We start from the raw sequence: 24,811 nt of genomic DNA on the forward strand, positions 1-24,811 counted from the left end.
ATATATATATATATATATATACACACACAAAATGAGTTATGTATAGGATAAAACGGAAATAATTTAAAGGGACAGCATTAGAATTAAGGAAGATTAGAAATGGCTTCCTATAGAAGTTAGGACATTAATTAGAACTTATTAATTAAAAAGTCAGGGAAACAAGGAAGCAGAGATAAGAAAGGTGAGTATTTTGGACATGGGAGGGGGTGAGGGAGATGGGTAGTGCCACCAGAGAAAATGTCCAAAGACAGAAAGTCTTGTTGGTGGAATAGGCAGGAGGCCAGTGTTACTGGATCAAAAAGTACAGGTGAGGAAATGAGATATAATAAGATTGGAAGGAGGAGAGGTCAAGGTTATAAAGTGATATAAATGTATTTGACCCTGAAAATGATAGGGAGCCACAAGAGTTTAATGAGTAAGAGAGTAACACGGTCAGATTGTAGTTGGACCACTTTGTTGATCTTGATACAGTGGAAAGTGTCTTAGACTTGGAGTCAATAGATGTGGATTTGAATTCCATATTAAGTAGCCCTGCCACTTATTACAATTATGGCTCTTAGCCTCAGTTTCCCCAATTATAAAGTTATTAAGTTAAATTAGATGACATTTAATAAGATCCTGTTATCTCTAGAGCAAAAATCCTATGACCTTAGAATTCTGTATCCCTACTAGGTAAATGGTCCTGAAGAAGTCATTTAAACTCTATAGGCCTCATATTTCATCAAATGAGTGGACTGGCCTGAACAACCTCCAAGGTCTCCTGTCAGCTCTAACATTTGATGATTTTCTATCCTTCATGTTTATATATCTTGAAGGGTATATATTTTAATGGGAATGTTATAAAAAAACTTTTTTTCTTTTCAAATTCATTATAAAAAGAAAAAGCATCCATTAATAATTACCCAAAATGGGAGCGAAGAGGGAGGTATTAAAGTACCATAAAATAAGAACTGATATTTACATATTACCTTAAGGTTTATTTACATTATATCATTTGATCTTCACAAGAACCTATCAACTCCATTTCACAAATGAGGAAAATCAAAGCTCAGGATAACACTGCTATTAAACTGTCTGACATGTTTCAAAGCAAGGTCTTTTTAACTCAAAGTTCAATGCTCTATTCACTAAGCTAAGCTGCCTAAAGCAGTGAAAACACTGGGGCAATTTGTTCTTAAAAATCCGCTAAATGCTTACCAAAAAAAGGCCATTGGGTATTCAAGGGAAGTGCAGGGATGCAGTGTATGCTTGTCAAGAGGATCCACTCTTAAGCCCATATCTATGGTCCCCATCAAAATTCTAGTATTCTACCTTTTCATGGAGTGGAAATTGTTTCCTGAATTCCCTTTCTTCTTCCTCCTCCTCACTCAGTCCTGTTCCATGGTTCTTGTTCTTGTATCTATACAAGCTGTTTTCCTGCTCAGCCTTTATTTGGGCACAGCGTTCTTGTTCATCCCATTCATTTATGATTTCCTGGAAAGCCAAACACAGAGAAGGAAGTTTTGCTGCATTTCCCCAAACGCTCTCAATGAACAAAGGAAGATAAACGCTTACCTTCTTCTAGACTCCTTGGAAAACCTAGAGTAAGCATGGAATAAAATCAAAGCAAAGGCTCAATCAAATCAGTCAGCAAATATTTACAAAGCACTTATGTGCTCGGCACTGTGCTAAGCAATAGGGATACAGAAAAAGGCAAAAATACAGATCCTGCTCTCAGGAAATTTACACTCAAAATAAGAAACAGCATGCAAAGAAGTTTATATTCAGTATGTACACCATATAAATGGAAAGTAATTTCAGAGAGGAGACTGGCCTGGGAACAGTTTTCTGAAGAAAGGATCTGAGTTGAACACTGAAGGAAGCCAAGGAATGTAGGAAGTAGAGTTGAGAAGGAAGAACATTTAGTTATGTTGTAGGATAATGAAATGTCACCTTTGAGGTAGAGCAAGGCCAGTGTTGCTAGATCATGAAGTAGAGTATAAAAAGATTCTTAGGAAAGGACAAGGTTGTAAAAGACTCAATACCAAACATAGAATTTTCTATTCTTGAAAGGAGGTAAGAGGGAGCTTCTGGAGTTTCTGAGCAGGTATACAACATGGTGACATAACACACCATTGGCAGGGGAGTGGAGGAAGAAATGAAGAGGGGAGAAACTGGAGGCAGGACAACCAACCAGAAGGCCACTACAACTAAGTAGGCATGTGGTGATGAGAGCCTTCACCAGGCTGGCAGCTGTTTTCAGGTTAGAGAAAATGTACATGAGTTGTTATGAAGACAGAAATAACAAGACTTCTCAATAGAATGGATATAAGGGATGAGTGTAAGGAGAGAAGTATGACCCAAAAGCTACAAACCTGAGCTGCTGGGAAGAGGACAGTGCCCTTAGCAGAAATGGAAAAAACCCGGCCTCAGCCACTTCCCAGCTGTGTGACCCTGGGCAAGTCACTTGACCCCCATTGCCCACCCTTACCAATCTTCCACCTATGAGACAATACACCGAAGTACAAGGGTTAAAACAAAACAAAACAAAAACAAAAACAAAAACAAAAACAAAAAAAAAAAAAAAAAAGGAAAAAAAATGAATAGGGGAAGTTTTGTGAGGATGTAATGAGTATAAGATGTCTGGGTAACATCCAATCAGAGTTATCTAAAAGGAAGCTGGAAGAGCTCAGAAGAGAGACTAGGGCTAGAAAGAGACCTGGTAATTATTTACTTGAAAAAGAACTGAATCTTATGGAAATGATGCAATCACCAAGCAAGAAAGTATAGAGGAACAAAAATGGAGCTATATGAAACACAAAAGATTTCTGGGTATGACCTGGATAAGAACAGAGCAAAAGTAATTGAGAAAGAATGGTGAGAAAGGTAAGACAAAAAAATGGGGAAAAGTGGGTTTTCTAGGAAAAACATAAAAAGGAAAAACTAGAAGGGGGTGTTTGATAATGCTGAAAGCTGCAAAGAAGTCAAAATGGGTGAGGATTAAGAAAAGTCCATTAGATTTGCAGAAATAAATTCTGAGAATTAAAAAAAAAAAACTAAACTAAAATCTGGGCTCAGACAATTCCTAGCTGTGTGACTCTGGGCAAGTCATTTAACCCCCAAATGCCCAGTTCTTACCACTAGTATCAATTTTAAGACAAAAGGTAAGGGTTTAAAAACAAAAAAACCAATGACCTTTGTTCTGTTTAACACCTGACTCGGAATTTGATGAACTCTAAACACCCTTCTAGCCAGGGATGTGCTGGGACAAAGTTTAACAATTCACTGAGGGAGAAAAACATGCACACAGTGCACTTTTAAGTTTAATTTGCATTACCAAAATTTTCTACATCACTTTTAGGTCTACAATCCCGAAAACAATAAATCAAGCCCTAAATTGTGGCATTTGGAGCCAATTTTCCAGACAGTGAAAATGTCACAATTTGCTCTCACAAACCAGTCTGAACCAGCTCCAGCACTCTCCTGATTCCAGCTCCAAACCTAGAATGCTATGATATAAGACACACAATACGAAGTTCTTGGGAGAAGCAACTGTGTCAGTTCTGTCTTTGTATTCTCAGAACCTAAAAACAGGGCCTTACATATAAACTTACTTAATTCTTTATAAGTTACCATAACATTATATGATTAGCTAGCTTAGATTTTTGGTCAATAGTTCACATTCATTTTAGCTGCAACTTCAAAGGGTCCACAAAATGATTCTATGGCTAAGGTCTGTGTTTGCTTACAGATAGTATTCCACCTGATGCATAGAAATTCAAATGATGAATTCCAGATTGGTGATTTATTAAATTCTTTCCTACTCCTCAAAATATTTAATTCTCATAGAACACCAATAATGTCTGTCTTCCTTTTGCTCCTTGTTTTTACCAAAATATGAAGATGAAGAGAGCCAAGCCCACTCAAGGAGAACCAGCCTTACCTGACAGATATGCCTAAAAAGCATCAAAGTTTTCTGGTCCATTTCTCCTTTACAAAGTACATGGGAACGAAGGTAAAGCAAAGCATTCATCAAGAGCTGTTCTTGGGATGGACAGGACTTCTGATCCTTGCCTTCTAATTCATGCCCAACAGAATGTTTCAGAGATACCTTCTTAAGTCCCCGGAGTACTTCAATCATCTTTATAGAGCATAGAGCGTCTGCATGGGAAAAATAGGTTGGAAAAGTAGGCCCCACAGAAGGAAAAGATAGCAATGAAGTGACCAGGGAATTCAACTTGTCTCGACAGACCAAGCCACTGTGGAGTGTGGCATAAACTTCAGAAGCTACCAGTCTCATGCCATGCTGCATCTGCAAAATGGCAGCCTGTAATGGAGCCACGGCATCTGGGAACAAAGAGTATTCTTCCATCAACTGTTTCCTAAACTGGTGCTGTGATTGCTGCCAAGCAACCTCCTCCTTCAGTAAGTTCTGTATTGCCTGAAATGACTTAGACAACTCTGCTCGAAAACTATGCAGAAGACGGGTGAGCAGATCCTGGACTGAAGACATACGAGCAATGCTGGTGACATAGTGGTGAACATCCTGAATCAATGATTCATAAGAGGTCATCTGAGGTCTGAAGGCCTGTTTTCTCAGCAAGCGGCTTATTTGTTCCTTTAGCTGTTGTATCCTTTGGCGTAGTGTTCTAAAGGTAAATGAACAAAACAAACCAAATTAATAGAGCAAGGACATAAATTTCAGGATAGTTAAAATATTACAACAAACAGTTATAATAGCACCTAAAGCAACAGGCCAATAGCTGAGTGACCATGAGGGAAATCCAAATTAAGTATAAAACTGAGTCCTGTGTTAACTATTAGTCTTGGGTCTTATAAAGCTTACTCTAAATTTTAGATTCCAACATCTTGCTTATTATAATTTTGTAAATTGGGATGAATTAGGGGAAGTGAGACAAAATATATATCAGATCTCTATTAAAAAACTAGAAGCGTTCTACAGTTCAAGTATTTTTCAACAATAAGTACAAGCTAATAACAATCAAATTTACACAGCACTTTAAGGTTTGCAAAGCCTTTAAAAAATATATCATTTTACCCTCAACAACCACCTTGGGAGGTAAACGTGTTATTATCATCATCTTAAAGTTGAGAAAACTAATCCACTATTTGACAAAAACTGTTGGGAAAATTGGAAAACAATATGGGAGAGATTAGGTTTAGATCAACATCTCACACTCTACACCCAAGATAAATTCAGAATGGGTAAATGACTTGAATATAAAGAGGGAAACTATAAGAAAATTAGGTGAATATAGAATAGTATACCTGTCAGATCTATGGGAAAGGGAAAATTTTAAAACCAAGCAAGAGTTAGAAAAAATTACAAAATGTAAAATAAATAATTTTGATTATATTAAGTTTTTGTACAAACAAAAACAATGCAATCAAAATCAGTAGGGAAACAACTGGGAAAAAAATCTTTATAACAAAAAACTCTGACAGAGGTCTAATTACTCAAATATACAAAGAGCTAAATCAATTGTATAAAAAAATCAAGCCATTCCCCAATTGATAAATGGGCAAGGGCCATGAATAGGCAATTTTGAGATAAAGAAATCAAAACTATCAATAAGCACATGAGAAAGTTTTCTAATTCTCTAATAATTAGAGAAATGAAAATCAAAACAACTCTGAGGCATTACCTCACACCTAGCAGATTGGCTAAAATGATAGAAGGGGATGAATGTTGGAGGGGATGTGGCAAAATTGGGACATTAATGCATTGCTGGTGGAGTTGTGAACTGATACAACCATTCTGGATAGCAATTTTGAACTATGCCCAAAGAGCAATAAAAGACTGCCTATCCTTCGATCCAGCCATAGCTTTGCTGGGTTTGTGCCCAAAAGAGATCATAGATAAACATATAAAAATATTTATAGCTGTGCTTTTTGTGGTGGCAAAAAAACTGGAAAACGAAGGGATGCCCTTCAATTGAGGAATGGTTCAAAAAAAAATTGTGGTATATGCTGGTGATGGAATACTATAGTGCTCAAAGGAATAATAAACTGGAGGAATTCCATGTGAACTGGAAAGACCTCCAGGAACTGATGTAGAGTGAAAGGAGCAGAGCCAGAAGAACATTGTACACAGAGACTGATAAACTGTGGTAAAATCGAATGTAATGGACTTCTGAACTGGCAGCAATGCAATGACCCAGGACAATTATGAGGGATTTATGGAAAAGAACACTACCCACATTCAGAGGAAGAACTACAGGAGTGGAAACACAGAAGAAAAACAACCGCTTGACAACCGCTTGAACATATGGGTTGATGTGGACATGGTTGGGGATGTGACACTAAAGGACCACACAAATGCAACTATCAATAACATGTAAATAAGTTTTGATTGATCACACATGTTAAAACCAATGGAAATGCGCATTGGATATGGGGGAGGGGGAAGGCAAAGGGGGGTAAAGGGGAAAGAAAAACAAGAATCATGTAACCATGGAAAAATTTTCTAAAAAAATAAAATATTAAAAATTTAAAAATAAATTTAAAAATAAACTTGAGAAAACTGAGGATAAATGACTTGTCCAGGGTCACATAATTAATGTTTAAGACCACATCTGAACTCAAGTTTTCCTGACACCAGGCCCAGTGATCCATCCATACTACACAACGTAGCCCCCTAACTTTGTGATGCAAGTACTCAATGCAATTGTGATTTCAGAAGTGTAGGAAATTTCCTGCATGGAAACTCCCTCTACAAAAGGAGTTATTCCCATCTATTACTTAGTGGATAAATTTTAGGGAGTTACTTGAGGCACAAAGAATTTTTAAATGCTTTATATTTATACATAGTTACACAGCAATAAATTTCAAGGTGGGATTTGTTGCATTAAAAAAAAGATAATTTTCCCACTCTTGTTCCCAATTACCTCCCCCCAAAGTGCATATAATATACACAATAAAAAAAAGAAAAAAGTATTCTATATAAAACTAAAAAATCTTAATTCTTGCTTTTCTTAGTAAATATATAAATTCAACGTGTTACTTTTCAAGGCTTTTGTTTATCTATGATGCTTTCTGGTCTCTTCTACTCATTTTTTTAAAACCCTTATCTTCTGTCTTAGAATTAATACTTAGTATCAAGTCCAAGACTGAAGAGTGATAAAGTTAGGCAACTGGAATTCAGTGATTTGCCCAGGGTCACATAGCTGGGAAGTATCTGAAGTTGAATTTGATCCCAGGTCCTCTCATCTCCAGACCTGGCTCTCTATCCATTGACCCACCTAGTTACCCATCTTCTAAGCATTTAAAAATAAATACTCTGATGAATCTCTTTTCTTTTTCTTGGTTCTTCTGTCATAAACTTGTCTATTACCCATCCCTTCCCCAACAAAAAAATTAGAAAAAAGAAAAACAAAACTCTTATAACAAATACACATAACTAAACAAAACAAATTTCCATAATGACAATGTCCAAAAGGCACATATTATTCTGCATTGAGTTTAAGGTAAGATTTAGGCTAAGACCTTCCTATCTCGACCTAATACAGCATGCTAGTGGCTACCCCATGCAAGCTTTCTGCTACTTAGACAATTGTACCTCAAATTATCTTACTGAATGCATCCTGACCTAAGTATTCTCCAAGAAACTGAATATGTTCAATGTGATCACTAATAATTTCCAGACAATGTAAAAACAAATATCGCTACTCTTGAATTAACCTAAAGAGGAAAACTCGCATTTTTTCCCTAAGTCACTGTAATTTACACTACAAACTATTGGTAAGCTGTCTTACCTAATATGGGGATGAGAATATTGGATAACAATTTCATCTTCAAGATCTCTTCCTGTATGAAGCTGTGACAAAAGGTTACGAGTCTTCCACTCACACTCGAGCTGATGTAACTAGCAGGAAAATTGGCAAAATGCATACTAGTGGTTAAAAGTTACATATGGTAAGTATTCTAATTATCTAAAAATCAGGCTCTCTCTAGGCAATAGTTTGTCTTTATAATGAAAGTGTTTTGTGAAAGAGTGCTTTTTAAAAAGGATACAGAACTAAACTGATAACACTTTTTAAAAAGAATGCGTTATTCTTCTGGTTAAAAAAAAATCAATACTATTGATCTCTTGATCAAAAATCACAGTGCCCAGAACATCTTGGATTTGCAATTATAAGAGGACAGTAGGGAATAATGAATTCCATTCTCTATCACCATATAATTTGTGATTTGAGTTTGTGGAAAACAGCTTTAAGAAAGAAAATTGTTTCCTGAATCCCCAAAAAGAAACTTAAAGAATAACTGGAGAATAACATTCTAGCCACACTCATTTGCCTCAAAGATTAATAAACTTTCCCTCTCTGGGATGAATGTAACATGGAATAGGGTTGTAAAAACTCAGCTGGCAATGGAGAAGGCAACATCCATATTCCAAACCCCTCAAGCCACTCCTCCCCAATTTGGAAGTCTCATTGGGGCCCATACCCTTCAACTCCCAAATTCTTGTACCTCTTCCTTGGCATACTTGAGCTTGTATTCCCTTTTTATTGCAGGATCAAATTGTGTCTGAGGAAGCCAGGCTTGGACTTGTGACAAGCCAAGATACACCCACAAGCTCCCTCGCTCAGCCACCTCAGGTATGTCCTTCCTGCTCTCTCCTTCCCCAAAGAGGTGCCTCACACAAGTCAGCATGAAACCGAGCATCTCTTCAGGCAGCACCTCCTGCCCAATCATGTCACCCAAGGTCCTGCACACATGGTGGAAAGCCATTCTGTCTTTGGATGGCAGTCGGTTGCACTGTCTTATGTACTCCTGCTTCCAGGGTGCTGGGACCAATTCTGCCAGGGCCAAAAGGGGCCTGTACAGCATCACCCACTGAAGGTGAGAATCTGTGCTTCTGAAGAAGGAATGGCATCATCAACAGATGTTAACAATCAAGGAAATAAACCAAAAAGAGTATGAGTAAGTTTAAGAGAGAGAGAGTAAATTTAACTTAAAGGTCATTTTCTCCCCTAAAAACTGCTGTCTTACCTAGAAAGAGATGGCTATTGACTTATGAAGAACTTAATTAGCACTGAGTTTTTACCATACTGGGAACAAGTTTGTAATACATCACTTAAACTCATACCCTCTTCCTCTGTTTCCCCTTTCTGAACATAAGTCTATGATATGCAGGAGTATGTGCTGAGGAAAGAGTAGTAGTCTGTGGTAGTGGATCAAAAACAAAATTTTTTATTGAATTTTTATTTTGTTCAATGAACAAAAGATCTGTCTTTTCACACCATCCCATCTCCTATGCATTACAAAAAAGAAAAAGAAATATGCACACTTATACTCAAGAAAAACAAATTCCTTGTGCATATCCAAAAATATATCTCACTCAAAACAAAGTAATTTACAAAAGGCTTACTAGTAGACCTATGCACTGGTCATCAGTTATAAAATATTCTACCCAATGAAGATCTGATGGGTAGTCACCTCTGTGGCAATGTGTGAAAAAAAATAATCAAGAACACAAAGAGGCCTAAACTAACTGAATATGGAAAGACTATATTGAACAATTTAAGGAAGGGGGAAATACCTCAATTCTGCCATGGTAGAAACAACCATGTTAGTCCAAAGAATGGTGCTGATATCCTTAAGCTGCTGGGCTCTCTCTTCCCATTCTCCAAGAGTGACATGGGAAGATGAGAGGGCAGAAAGGCCACTAATATCCCAGGGACTTGACCTACAGCTTCGAGTCAGGACTTCAAAGAAGCACTTTGAGAAGATTGCTTTATTAAAAAGGCCTGGTCCCTGAAAGATAGGAATTAATGGTACAATGTCACCAGACAAGCCTGAAGTTCACAAAAGTTTGCATTTATTTCTACAGGTATTTTGATAATCAGACATTCTGAAAATAGATTTGGCCAAGATCTCAAAGAACAAAAATTTTCCAATTATACTTCTTCAAAAACATTGTCAGAGTTACATTTTCTACTATTAATAACATCATTATTAAAAATCTTATGACTTTATGAAAACAAACCTTCAAGGAAGGGTCCAGATGTTGAGAAATTTCCTTCCCCTCCACATCAAGGAGGGGTTTCCAAGTTAGCCAGTACTCTGGATCTGTAGTCACAGTACTGCTCCAGAAGGAGGTAAAGGTAGAATTAATAAGGTCAGACCACAAAGAAGTCATTTCTTCAGTAGATCCCTGGAGATTGAAATGAAAAGAAGACATAAAGTTGTGACTTCCAAACTCCCAAAAGCTTATGAAAGATTTTGCTCATCACATTTCTAGTATCCTAGTTTTCCAGGGCTGAGGTCCTTTAGTCTATTGTATCAAAGCTCTTTTTCTGTTTTTCTGTTGTGGCCTAGGTGATATATATTATTTTTATTTTTGTAAATTTATATTTTTGTAATTTATATTTTTGTAAAAATGTGCTGCTTCCTTGCTCTTCAACAAGTTCACCATAATATTAGGTAAATACACTAGGAAAGATTAATAAAGGACCTTTCATTTTCACCCCTAACAAAGATAAATCCTATAAAGATATGATACCTAATGACAGAATTCTTTAATTACACCCTAAGAAAAAAGCTATATTTGCCAAACTCCTATCTGCCAACAGAATGAAGGATTTATCACTCATGAGTAAAGATGATCTAGTAAATTTTTTTCAACTGAGCATATAAAATTGAACTCTCCAATCCAGAACCAAAGAGAATAACCAAGTATACAACAACAACAACATGAGTGGTAAAGCAATGAGACAGCTTCTATGGCCGACTTTAATCCTGGAAGTCAACTCCTATGGCAAATTTTGAATTATACTTTGAAGATGAAGAGACTATCATCCACACTTCAAGTCACTACACTTTACACTATGTGTATTTGAGATCAAAAGAACAAAACTATTTAGGAACTAATTGATTAGTGCATCAAAATGAGTTTTTCTCAAAAAAAGGGAGGGAAATGCTAGAGAAAAGTCTAACCTAAAAAATGAACCAAATATTGCTTAAGATCAATAAGCTATGCAATTAAGAGGTCTCATTTTCTTCTTAAAAAAAAAAAAGCAAAGCACAGTATTATTACCTCATGGTCCATCAGGTACCAAAGACTTTTAAGTTGCTGAGATGCGCATGGTGTGTACTTGAGACAAAATGCAATATGGTGACTTGTTTCATGGTCTAGACTTCTTTGCTGGTTGTTATTATCCCTGATTAAAAACAAGGGAAGTAGGGTTGAGAAGAAAAGACACAAAAGAAAGTTCATATTACTGGGGAAAAAGTGGTGCAAACGTTCACACAAACCACTGAGTATATTTATTTTAAAAACTAAACAGTCTCAAATAGAAAAATGGATTTTTGAAGATTAGTTAAGCTGAAAGTTATGAATCTCCAGTTAATCGTCAAAGCTTTTCTTTCTTTAGCTGGTGACTGTACTTTCCTTCCCAATGCCCTTCAGGTCAAATCTGTATGCTCTACTTTAAAATAATGTTTCAAAGAACAAGGCTAGCATAGACCACAGAAATTAAAATGACCAAAAGGAATTTAAGAGGATCTAAGACTTACTTTCCGAGAAAAGCTCGAGCCAAACAATCTGTTGTTATCTTGTACTGCCAGAGCACAGCCAAGTACTCCATACCTGGCCACAACTGAACCTTCCTGGCAAGGGGAATCAAGGAGGCTGCCTTAGGCTGGCATGTAACCACATTTTCCATATGCTTCTTTTCAGAGCAACCAACTGAAACTCCTTTGGTTTTAAGCTGCAAGCACTGTACATTTACAAGGTTCTTCAAAGTGTCTGAACAAAAGAGGACACACATATTTCATTAATTTCCAAAAACAGCAATCTGGAAAGAGAAACTATCTACTTACAAAGCATAATGTCCAAAGTGACATCCAGGTACCACAAACATTTTCATCCAAACACCAAAATAACAGCCTACCTGTGTTCACATCTTCCAAATGACTAGCTCGGAGAATCAGTCCCCAGGCCTGAAGTAAATGTTTCTTCAATGAATATTCAGCAGCAGCCACTCTCAAGCGAATGATCTCATCCTTCCTACCATCTTCCCCAAGGGCAGGTTTTAATTCCAAGATGCTAAGTGATTTGCTAAGTGCATTTAACTGTTCAAAACATTCCACCACCAGCTTATCCTATAACAAACCAAAATCAGAACTGTTTATTAATTATATTATTATTTAATATGTATTATGGATAACATATTATAGGTATACTACATATTATATGTTGGAAAAATTAGATTTAGCAATGATCTTAAAAGATCATCTAATACAACTCCCTCTTTTTGATAGAGGAGGAAACTTGGGCCCAAAAAGATTTAAGTGATTCACCCACAGTCATGAAGGTTGCAAGCTTCAAAGCTGCAACACAGGTCTTTCTTCTGACTCCAAATTTAATATTTTTTCTACCACACCAGTTCACAAACACCAGGGTTAATGGAAATGAGAGAGCTTATCTAAGTCTTTATTGTTACAAACAACAATTTGTGTACCTTGAAAGGAAATGGTCTTCCCATGGCCTTCTGTACCTTCCTTACATTGGGAAAGCCTCCCATTGGGCTACCGAGGCAGTTCTGAATGTGTTCTGAGACAGACAGCACCTCTTTGTAACATCTTTAGAGAATAAGGGGGAAAAAGTGATAGGAATAAACATGGAAAAAGACTAGATGGTAAGAGAAGCTTTTAATTTTACACTGGCATGAGAAGAGAACCAACCAAGCATGAAAGGGGAAACTCTCTTCATTTAATCCATTTTTCTCTTCACTTAGCTGTTGTGGGCTTATTATTATCATCACTGCTAATATACTGCCACCACCATCAACATAGACCACCACCACCACACAAGACATAAGTGTACCAAAAGAAAGGGACTTACTTCTCCTCATAACCAATCATTAGCCGGGGAATCCCACCAACCAAGTGCTTTGAAACCCAATGCCAGTGAAGGGAAAGAAGGGTCAAGCCTTGTGAATCCACTTTGACCATATCAGAGGCCTTCCAAAACCTATCTCGCCATAGTATGGAATGCAAGATCTAAAAAGCAGGAAAAGACAGATTGCAAAAATCTCCCTTTCTCAAATATACAGTATCTTTCCTGTCTATTTACATTTACACAAAATCCACAATATGAAATATTCTTAGGATTACTAAGGTACATAAAAAGACAGCATGGATCTAGTCTCTCTATGGCTTGCAAAGCAACAGACATAAGCAAGCTTGTGGGTGTCAGTCAGTTATTCAACAAGCATCTATTAAGTACTAACTTTATATGCTAGAGAGGCACTAGTTAGAATATGGAAATTTATGCTTTATCCTTGGCATAAAAATAGAATCATAGTGGTACAATGGGAAGGGCACACTTGAGGGAGTCAGAGGACATGGGTTCTAATCCTGCCTCTGGTATTTTTATAAATAAATATGAATATTTATTTAAAATAAAATTATTTTATGAGACTGCAGATAAACCATTTAATTTCTCTGGGTCTCAGTTTCATCCTAGAATCATATGGATGAAGAGTTCCAATAAACAAGATTTAAGCACTAAGTTCTACCTATTCCTATCTTTAGGATGGAGTAAAAGTTGGAACTGGTATCAGTCAGGAAAATCTGAATTTGGAATCTTGCCACATTAAATCACCACCACCACCCCCCGCCTCTAACAAAGGCTACGTATGTGACTGGCTAGCTCACTTAGCTTCTCAGGGAGCAAGGCAACTCCAAGAATACTAACTGCACAATCACTTCTTTTAATGAAAAAGTCTGGTTCAAAAAATAAAAACCACTTTCAACTTTACTCTTGCTTTCTATATAATATAAAATCTCATAAGGTATGTCACTCAGCAAGCAAATGTATAAACTGGAAATGGGTTTTTTAATTCTAGGTCTACCATTAGTTTAATTCTAGGTCTACCATTAGTTGCCTAAAGAACCATGAATAGAGCCTGACCAATCTATCCATTAAATAGACTACCTCACCATGCAGTAAGGATTGCAATACTCTGCTTGTTATTTATGATGGCAATGTTCAAAGCAACGACCTTTTAAACAAAAAGACAAAGATACATGTTTTTAATAATCCTTTAGAGTTTGATGAGATAGTCCAAGGTCATTTGGCTACATCTTCCTGGTTATAAATCTTAATAAATGTGAAAAGTTATGGTCATTTTTTTTCTGTATCTGGTAAGGTAGTGTATTATAATGGACAGAATAAAGCAAGGCTTGATTTAAATTATAAAAACACTATGAAGAATTTTAAATCTTATATAATATTCACTAACCCCAATAATGTAGATTTGAATTGGTCCCAAAGAGACATGCAATTGTATAATAAGATTTGAAGCCATGGTTACCTTGCATAGTACCTTGCACATAAAAGACAACTAACAAAAGTTTGTTGAATCTAGTCTTTACTCAATGAATGAATACCTTCATTGTTAAGTAGTCATTTCGCTTCTGCTTGGTACATGGACACACTGTAATTGATAGGGAATAGCATCCCTATTGATTATATCATGAAGTCATTCATTTCATTTGGGGCAATTCTAATTGGTAGAAAGTTTTTTTTTGTTGTTTTTTTGAGAAAAAATTATTCTCTTTATAACTTCTATGAGTGCTCCTATTCTCCTTAGGAGATAGGCAAGCAACACCAATTCCTGTTCCATGAAACAATCTTGAAAATATTTTAAGATGTTTATCACACCTCCTGAGTTATCTCTTCTCTATGGCTCCCTAGTGCCTTCAATCAACTGTCATAAAAATGTGATAACACTTCTCTTTCTTGGTACCCCACTCCTGAAGCTGTGTAGAGCTGTCAATTTCCCCTTTGAAAATATAATACCAGGGCACCTAGGCAGCTCAAGTGGATAAAGAACCAAGACTGGGGATAGGACCTGGTTTCAAATCTGGCCTCAGACATATCACAGAGGGTAAAGGTTTAAGAAGGGGATATGGATATATATATTTCCCAGAAGTGAATATAATACTAGAGACATATATAATACTAATGGCACGGCTTATGTAGTCAATCTACCAGTCCACTCTGAAAAATAGAGGGAATGGGGTGGGGGTGGGGGAGGGGGAGTCCAGCTCCTTCCTCACAATTCTACTCACCTTGACCAAGTTAGCATCTGGTAATTCCACCTGGGAAGACTGTACCCAGAACAGTATCAATGAATCACAAAATTCAAAGAAAGCAGCAAGATGAACCACAATTTCATGAGACAAGCTCTGATAATTTTCTGGATCTTGAGGATCACAAAAATAAAAACAAAAAATCCGTATCTATTTAATAAAATACAGCGGCACAGGGACTTAATTTTGATCTCTATTTGCCTAAGCACTGTGGTCACTAAAACATCTATCTATTTCTGTAAGTGAAATCAGCAACAAAGTTTTTTGGCTCCTATATTGAAAAACACTAGTAAGAGAAGAATGACTTTAAAAAAATAAAAGAGCTACTAGATACAATTCTGGGACTAGGGTAAATATGAGCAATTAGGCATTCATAGGTATTTTTTTTTATAACAATGGCCAAGCTCCTAGAAAACATGTTCCTAGAACAAGTAGTTCACACTTTCTTTTAAAATCAAGATGTCCCAAGTACTAAGCAGGCAACAACTGCTTATAGAATCCTCGATCAACAGACTAGGATTTTTTTTAATCATAGGAGAAAAATTATTTTTCCATTTTAAATTAACATTGAAAAAGAACTTTAAGTCTTATAAAATGTAAGATATGGGAGAACTGTTCTTACAAAAATAACAGAATAGACTCTAGTTTCATGGAATATCCAAAAATAAGTATTATTCAGATTAACTAGAAAAAGATGCTAAACCCAACATAATCAATTAGCAAATAAGAATCAAGGTAGAAATTAACAATTATATAAAAGTTATATATTCTCACCTTTCTGGAATTCTATGGACATTCTTAATACACTATTATTCTTTGATTTCTTGCCTCCAGTAGAAACCAAGTTGGTTTCAGTAAAAACCCTTTTTTCCCGGTTCAGATATAGATTTGACCTACAGTGAAGTGGAAAAAGAAAACAGAATTTAAATCTGCTTATTGCCAAGTAATCCTCCAAATTAGAACCTATATTCCCAAAGACACCTAGGTCATTGTGTATATTCTGAGTAGCATATCATTGTGCTGGAGTACAGGCTTTAGAATCAGAGGTACTATATTTAAATTATATTGCTAACCCCTATGTGACTTTGCTCAAGTCATTTAACCTATTTACACACCTCCAGCTGTTCATCTTTAAAATGAAAGAATTGAATAATAAATTATTTATAAATAAATGGTCTGATAATTCTGCCTTTCCCCATTCTTTTTTTTGCAAACTTTGAAATAATCAGATGAGAAAATAAGGGTGACTAACTAACATTTGCTAAAAGATTGAGAAAGATCATAGGATCAGAGTTTTCGAGTTGGAGAGATAGTCCAGTTAATGCCATTGTCCTAGAACCACAAACTACACTAACTAAACAGATTTAAAAAAAAAGCAAATGGTCACAACAAAAAAAATAAATTAGAAGGTGACAATAGTATAGCTAAAAACAATGCTTGCTAGAAAATCCACAACACATATATCCAAATGACAGTGGACCAGTAATATCTTCTTTGTGTTAAGAGTAACATACAAATTTATATATAATACTGTGTAAATGGAATTAGCTCATCCTCATTAATTGTTAGACTCTAGCCATCAGAAATAATGTCACCCCACCCATTTTAGTAGGGAGGGGAAAATCAGTTACCCACACGTGATAATAAGTAACAAATCAAGAACAAGGGACTGCCAAAACAGTGTTGAGGCTGCCATTTGTCCACTTAAATTGAAGGTGGATGCAGGAAGTGACGAAAAAATGCTATCTTTTAAATATGATGGTAACTTCCTGTGGAAGAAGTTGGTGCTTTGAACTTGGTGTTGAAGGATCTCTGGCAAGACCTCAGATGGCTTCCTCTGAATTGTAACATGGGTAAGTTAGGTTGACTTCCTTTCTCCTCCCTTGGCATTTCTGGAGGCTCTACCCTCAGTGAGGCCTCTCTTGCCTCTCTAATTGTAAAAGGCCTGGTGGCTAGAAGCCTTGTTTAATTAACCTCTGTGCTCCTTTGCTGGGGCCTCTAAATTCTCATCCAGTCTGGACCTCTGGTCCTGGCCAGAGTTTCTCTCTCTCAATTTCCCTACCTTCAACCTTCCAAATTTTAAATAAACTTCCATAAAAATCATCCTGACTTGGGTCTATTTTAAATTTGGAATCGAGCTAATCCGATTGCTGGCAACCATACCTTAAATATCTACATTCCCCTCTTACAATACACATAGAAACAATGTGCTTATATGTCTAATGTATGGGGAGTGCAGGTGGGGGTTGAAAAACATTGCTAAATTGTTAAATAAAGACCATACACTAAAGCAGAGATGTCCAACTTGCAGGGCTTCAAATATAAAGTCCACAGGATCCATTTCTATTTGAGTTTGACTCATCTGAGGTCTAATTACTCAAATATACAAGGAGCTAAATCAATTGTATAAAAAAATCAAGCCATTCCCCAATTGATAAATGGGCAAGGGACATGAATAGGCAATTTTGAGATAAAGAAATCAAAACTATCAATAAGCACATGAGAAAGTGTTCTAAATCTCTAATAATTAGAGAAATGAAAATCAAAATAACTCTGAGGCATCACCTCACACCTAGCAGATTGGCTAAAATGAAAGAAGGGGAGAGTAATGAATGTTGGAGAGGATGTGGCAAAATTGGGTCATTAATGCATTGCTGGTGGAGTTGTGAACTGATCCAACCATTCTAGATGGCAATTTGGAACTATGCCCAAAGATCAATAAAAGACTGTCTGCCCTTTGATCCAGCCATACTGCTGTTGGGTTTGTACCCCAAAGAGATCATAGATAAAAAGACTTGTACAAAAATATTTATAGCTGTGCTTTTTGTGGTGGCAAAAAACTGAAAAACAAGGGTATGCCCTTCAATTGGGGAATGGCTGAAAAAATTGTGGTATATGCTGGTGATGGACTACTATTGTGCTCAAAGAAATAATAAACTGGAGGAATTCCATGTGAACTGGAAAGACCTCCAGGAATTGATGCAGAGCGAAAGGAGCAAGGCCAAGAGAACATTGTACACAGAGACCAATACACTGTGGTAAAATCGAATGTAATGGACTTCTGTACTAGCAGCAATGCAATGACCCAGGACAATTCTGAGGGACTTATGGAAAAGAACGCTACCCACAATCAGAGGAAGAACTATAGAAGTGGAAACAGAAGAAAAACAACTGCTTAAACACACGGGTTGAGGCAGACATGATTGGGGATGTAGATTTGAAACTACCACACCAATGCAACTATCAACAATTTGGAAATAGGTCTTGCTCAATGACACATGTTAAAACCAGTAGAAATACGCATCAGCCATGGGGGAGGAGGGAGGGTTCTTGGGGGAGGGAGAGGTGAAAGGGAAAGTAAGAGCATGAATTATGTAACCATGTTAACTTTTCTAAAAAATAAATATTAAGAAATGCCCCCAAAAATAAATAAATGGCTGAATGGATAAATAAATAAATAAATGGGTGGGCAGATAGACAAAGGGTGGATCAACGGAATAGACTAGGGGTAAATGACCTCAATAAACTATTGTTCGATAAACCCCCAAACCCCAGTTTTTGTGACAAGAACTCACTAACTGGCAAAAACTGCTGGGAAAATTGGAAAACAGTATGGAAATTAGGTTTAGATCAACATCTTACACCCTATACTGAAATAGGTGGATTGTCTTTATGGTTGGTTGTGTAGAGGTAAGATACCAAAGTGTTATTTGTAACTCACAGTGATGAGGCCCACCAACACCTCACCGGGCCTGTGAGTTCAGACTCATAGAGAGATGTTCAAAACAGGTCAATGGTTTATTTTAAACCAAGGTAAGCTGGAAGGGAGGATTAGGAAATAGGATACCCTGATCTAAGGAGTTCTAACTAAACCATCCCCTTTTCTAAGACCCCTTCAAAGGGATGTCTTCTGGTCTTTTAGCTGCCTACTTTCCTACTCTGGCTGTCTAAGAAATTCCTAGCTAACTAACTACCTGATGCTAATAATCCTCCCAGATAACATTTGGTTAGATTTTATAGTCTTTCAGAGTAGTTAGGCTGACCCTTTATATCAGGGATCGACCCTCTTTGGGTCAGACCCAAGATGGTTTCAGGCCTTCCAACACAGACAGTTTACTGGCTTGCCAGCAGAAATCTTCAAAGCAGTTGGGAACACTCTTTCAGGTTACTGGAACACAAGTAGATCACACTGAAGACAGGATTTATCAAACTAGATAAAAAGGTATATAGCTTTGATTTCAAGGGTATAGGAAACAAAACCCCTCCTAGGCTTGTAGAGATCCCAAGAGCAAGAGGAAGTTGTCAGCTTCAGGCTATTCCCCAAACAGGAAGTCCAAAAAGCTCCTTGGCAGCTCTTTATGTCCTATTTTATATATTCCCCAGATTTCAGGACAAGCTCTGTAGTTCCAGGGCATGCAGCTAGATCCAGCACATTAATATCTGAGCAAAATCTCTTTCTTAACCTGTTTTCACCCATTCACTCCTTTTCTCATAATAATATCAAGATCAATTCAAAATGGGTATATGACTTAAATATAAAGAGTGAAATCATAAATAAATTAGGTGAACATAGAAGCGTATACCTGTCAGATCTGTGGGAAAAGAAGGAATTGAAGACCAAGCAAGAGATAGAGAATATTACAAAATGTAAAATGAATGACTGATTATATCAAATAAAAAGTTTTTATACAAAAAAAATCCAATGTAACCAAAATTAGAAGGAAAGCAATAAACTGGGAGAACATTTTTATAACAAAACTCTCTGACAAAGGTTTAATTTCCCAAATATACAAGGAAATAAGTCAAATTTACAAAAAAATCAAGCCATTCTCCAATTGACAAATGGTCAAAGGACATGAATTGGTAGTTTTCACAAAATGAAATAAAAACTATCAATAAGTACATGAAAAAGCGTTCTAAATCTCCTAATTAGAGAAATGCATATTAAAAAAACTCTGAGGTACCACCTCACACCTACCAGACTGGCCAATATGGCAGCAAAAGAAAGTGATAAATGTTGGAGGGGATGTGGCAAAACTGGGACACTAATACACTGCTGATAGAGTTGTGAATTGGTCCAACCATTCTGGAGGGCAAATTGGAACTATGCACAAAGGGCTTTAAAAGAATGCCAGCCCTTTGATTCAGTCATACCACTTCTGGTTTTGTACCCCAAAGAGATAATAAGGAAAAAAACCTGTACAAAAATATTTATAACTCTGCTCTTTGTGGTGACAAATACTTGGAAAATGAGGGGGTGTCCATTAATTGGGGAATGGCTGAACAAATTGTGGTATATATGATGGTGATGGAATACTATTGTGCTCAAAGGAATAATAAACTGGAGGAATTCCATTTGAACTGGAATAACTTCCAAGAATTGATGCAGAATGAAAGGAGCAGAACCAGGAGAATAATGTACATGGACTTTACTACTAGCAGCAATGCAATGACCCAGGATCCAGAGGCACTTGTGAGAAAGAATGCTATCCATATCCAGAGAAAGAACTATAGAAATGGAAATGCATTTGAAAAATATGTGATCAATCACATAATGGATAGGGATATGATTGGAGTTTTGATGCTAAAGGATCGTGCAACTGCAGATATGAATAACACGGAAATAGGTTTTGAACAGTGATATATGTATAACCCAGTGGAACAGCTTGTCAGATTTGGGAGGGAGAAGGAAAGAAGGGGGATTATCATGAATCATGTAACCATGGAAAAATAGTCTAAATAAAAAATAAAATAAACAAAAATATAAATAAATAAAACTTAGAAAAGAGAGATTTAAGATAAACTTGTCTAAGATCATACATTCAATAAAAATATCAAACCTAAATCTCTCCAATGCTGAGGCTGACAATATTATGCAGAATTGTCTAATGCATGAGCAATTTTATCTAAAATACCCAAGAGATCAATTAGAACACTTCCAACACCTTATACTGATCCATACAATTCCCTTGAGCCACAAATGATGGTCTCTCTCACTCATATCTGGACTACGTTGTACAACAGTGTCAAGATAGTTACTAAAACACAACTGCACAATTTAGATCCTGCTTATTCATTCCGTCAGTGGAATAAATTCCACAAAAATAAATGCAATTGTCCTAATACCCAGAGAATGTATCAAAATGAATAACACATTACATCCAATTCTACTGTCAAGGTCCACTGAAATCATTTATTATGTTGTCTTTCTCAGCATATGAAAAGGATTAAGAACACAGGGCCATAGAATTAATGCTGAAAGGTGCCTATGATGGTATCAGATATAGTGCCTTAATTTTAACGAGGAAAAAACTAAAGCCCAGTATGGTTAAATGGTTTGCTCATGGTCACAGAGATAATATGTAACACTGGTAGGACTCAAGGCCAGGTTCCTTTACTTTAATTTAGCACTGTCCACCATCTTCCTAATATGTTGCTTCACTTTGTATAAGATGGTAAGAAATAAAAACAGGAAAAGCTTTTACAGGTACCCAGCACCATATGCAATTCATGTAACACTGTGTTGGGCACATTGTGAATATTTACTTTGTATTCTTTGTATTCATTCATTCAAGATTATAATTCAATAAAGGGTTTAAAATATTTTACCTGTCGGTTGGCTGGTGACTGCTGGGCACAGACATACACTTCCCAGCAAGCTCCATAAAAGGCTTTGGCTACACTCAAACCGCGTAGGAGACGCTGGGCAATGAGTGTGGCCGTATGAAAAAAGGTAGAAAAAGATGATGTTGGAGAACCTTAGAGAGAAAACATTGTCATCTGTGAGCAGTTGCTTTTCACCCAGTTTTGTCATGACAAACAGCCTCCCCTACACCCCCAAAAAGTTGATTTCTCGACTCCATTCAAATATCCAGTCAAGCAGCCCTATTATCTCTGGACAAGGTTTTAGTCAATAATACATTTGCTTTTTCTTTCATCCTCAGAAGTGCATGCATCTGAATTGTGGCATGACACTGGAACATGCTCAAAGTACACACTCACAATGACAAGAATAACCTGTTTCTACAACCAAAAAATTAAAAATTTAACTCACAAAATACTAAAAAAAATCCCCTTAATTCAAACCACCAAGAAATTACACTACTCCTTGAAACTTTGTAATTTCTCTAGTATAGGTAAGCTCATCTAACATACTAATTAATATTGCAACATACCTGCAATGACTTCTCTGGTTTCTGTGTGCATGGCTATAAGGGTGTCACATAAATTGTCTCCAACCAAGCCGATACTATGCAATAGCAATTTCAGATCCAGAGGATCTGGACTATCCTCATTCCTTTCTCCTGGAATGTAAATTTCAATCCCTCGGTTCCTCATAGCTCTTGATATTTCTCCATGGATAGGATCCATTGAGAGGAAAAGTCTGTTAATGAAGGTTAGTGAAGAAGATAAAGAAAAACATAAGAATCACACTGTAACTATTACAGTGGCTAAGTAAAATGAAGGCAAATCTAAGTTTCATCATCTCTATGGACCTAATCAAAGGAAATACACAGTCCTTAACAAAGCTAATTAAGAGCCCAACAGATTCAATTCTGTCTTTAACTGGAATCTGTTCAGCAAATTCCAAACTAGCTTAATATTTTCATCAATGTCACTCACCTAGAATTATTAGAAAAGAAAGCACCGAAGGAGTCCAAAACCCATAGTCTCCTTCTGTAGTTCCTAACAAAGTTATGCTCATCTTTATAATAGGTCTACTTGCTCAGAATCAAAACAAAACTCCTCTTCATCTTGGGAACCTGACACCTCAGCAGTATAAACTCCTAAGGACAGGTAAAAATGGCCACTGACTCACACGTACCCTATGGCAGTCACCATTACCTTCAATATGTATTTTCCTCTTGATTGCATCACTGAATCTAATAACTGATAATAATAATAATAGCTGATAATGCACCAAAGCATAAAAATGGTGATCAGTGGTCATTGCATTACCTCTCTGGCCTGGTCCTAAAAAGGTAGTCGAAAGATTCTTGTTGGATACCTAACTACTGAACCTAGGAGAAGAAAAAGCTACAATGTTCTTAAAGAGGATTAAGAAAAAGTAGACTAGGAGACAACTGGGTAGCTCAGTGAATTGAGAACCAGGCATAAAGATAGGAGGTCCTAGGTCCAAATCTGGCCTCAGACACTTCCTAGCTGTGTGACCCTGGGCAAGTCACTTGATCTCCATTTCCTAGCCCTTACCGCTCTTCTGCCTTGGAACGAAAACACAGTATTGATTCTAAGATGGAGGGTAAGGTTGTTTTTTTTTTTTTAAATGAATCAATTTAAAGAAAAAGTAAAAGTAAAAACCTGAAGTTGGGATGTGGAGCAATAGTGGGAGTAGATCCATCAATCACTCCTCTCTCACTAACAGTGAGAATACCGCCAGGTTCAAGCAGGGCATTCAAGCGATCCAGCACTGAAGGGCTATGAGGCAAAAAATTTCAAAATGGAAAGTAGGTTGATATTATCAAGTGAAATTAAGATGAAGCTCTCTATGCTACTCCTCAACAATCAAAATCAACTCAAGATTTGGATACAATTTCACATAAGAAGTAAATGGCAGGGTTGGGACTTGAACCTAGATCTTTGGATCCAAGCAGAACAATCTTTCTACTATGTTATGTCTGGGCACAGACAAGAGTGTCGGGTCTACTCCAGGGTCATTAAGAAATTAGCAACAATTATCATTTTTATACCAGGAATTAAGATATCAGCTATAACCCAAGTTAAGCTGTACAACTTTGCAGGGGGTGGGGGGGTGGGGGGTGGAGGGGGTGAGGGGGAAGCAAAATTTTGTAGAATTTTAGTCCAGCTCAAAGTATCAAATACAGTGCAGTGTAAAAATTTAAATATTAGCAATCAGGACCAAATAGCATTCAATTCTGGACATAATAACAAGGTTCAAATTAAAAGAAATGTAATTAGTTTTTAATTTCTTGGTAGGTATCATTATTATTATTATAATCTATCCTCCAACCAACAATTCCCAAAGAGTAATGAATGCCCTCTTACTTGCAGAAGTTAACATTGTCCATCAGAAGCCAGTCTCCAGATTGTAGGGCTTGAACCAACATACTGTCCACCCACTCGAAGGTTCCATGACTACGACCATCTACAGTCTGTATAAGCTTCAACCTAAAACTTCGGAACTCTTCCACAAGTTTGGAAAATTCTGAAATGTCACAGGCAAGATTTTCATACATAATGAAAACAGTCAGCAAATTAGAGGGAATGATCAAAAGATAAATATTTTATTTAAGAGAGATACAATATAGATCAAATTTTTAAAAAGTTGTATCACTAAGAAATCTTTATTGAGATTTAAGATGTTAAGTGATAACTGCCTAAGAGATACACTTCTTTGGATTAACTGAGAACTTATTGCTGGCACAAATTATTTAATTTCACTACATTTCAACTTTTCTCAAACTATGAAAGAAGCAGAAGAATCTTTTTCAATCAGATGTTGTATATAGTTCTTAGATGAAAATGCTAAGGGGGGAGCACAGTGAAGTTACATTATTTTAGGATTCCTTTAAATTGACCATCTCATGAAAAATTGACATTTAAACTAAAAAATGGAGGAGCTGGTACCAGAAATCAAGTTTGAAAGTCTACCTTAAGCATTTAGTCATCAATTGGCTTATGTGAAACAAGATCCATATACATTGCATACAGTTTTATTCTCTGGTTGGGT

General features: G+C 36.6%; 1 protein-coding gene across 1 annotated transcript in view; it reads right to left on the reverse strand.

Moving 5' to 3' along the window:
- MDN1 (midasin AAA ATPase 1) overlaps positions 1-24,811 on the reverse strand; it is a 202,059-nt gene that overhangs the window by 61,113 nt on the left and 116,135 nt on the right. The window contains exons 44-61 of the mRNA XM_044675390.1: positions 24,127-24,286; positions 23,422-23,538; positions 22,278-22,486; positions 21,712-21,860; positions 16,359-16,363; positions 15,877-15,995; positions 15,082-15,215; positions 12,848-13,005; positions 12,465-12,585; positions 11,895-12,105; positions 11,518-11,749; positions 11,039-11,162; positions 9,989-10,156; positions 9,542-9,756; positions 8,470-8,857; positions 7,755-7,864; positions 3,923-4,628; positions 1,312-1,473 (exon numbers count right to left, since the gene is read on the reverse strand). Coding sequence (XP_044531325.1) covers positions 1,312-1,473; positions 3,923-4,628; positions 7,755-7,864; positions 8,470-8,857; positions 9,542-9,756; positions 9,989-10,156; positions 11,039-11,162; positions 11,518-11,749; positions 11,895-12,105; positions 12,465-12,585; positions 12,848-13,005; positions 15,082-15,215; positions 15,877-15,995; positions 16,359-16,363; positions 21,712-21,860; positions 22,278-22,486; positions 23,422-23,538; positions 24,127-24,286 — 3,488 coding nt within the window. The remainder of the gene's footprint in view (positions 1-1,311; positions 1,474-3,922; positions 4,629-7,754; positions 7,865-8,469; positions 8,858-9,541; positions 9,757-9,988; positions 10,157-11,038; positions 11,163-11,517; positions 11,750-11,894; positions 12,106-12,464; positions 12,586-12,847; positions 13,006-15,081; positions 15,216-15,876; positions 15,996-16,358; positions 16,364-21,711; positions 21,861-22,277; positions 22,487-23,421; positions 23,539-24,126; positions 24,287-24,811) is intronic.

The sequence above is a fragment of the Gracilinanus agilis genome, chromosome 4 (genome assembly GCF_016433145.1).
Source record: "Gracilinanus agilis isolate LMUSP501 chromosome 4, AgileGrace, whole genome shotgun sequence".
NCBI lineage: Eukaryota > Metazoa > Chordata > Mammalia > Didelphimorphia > Didelphidae > Gracilinanus > Gracilinanus agilis.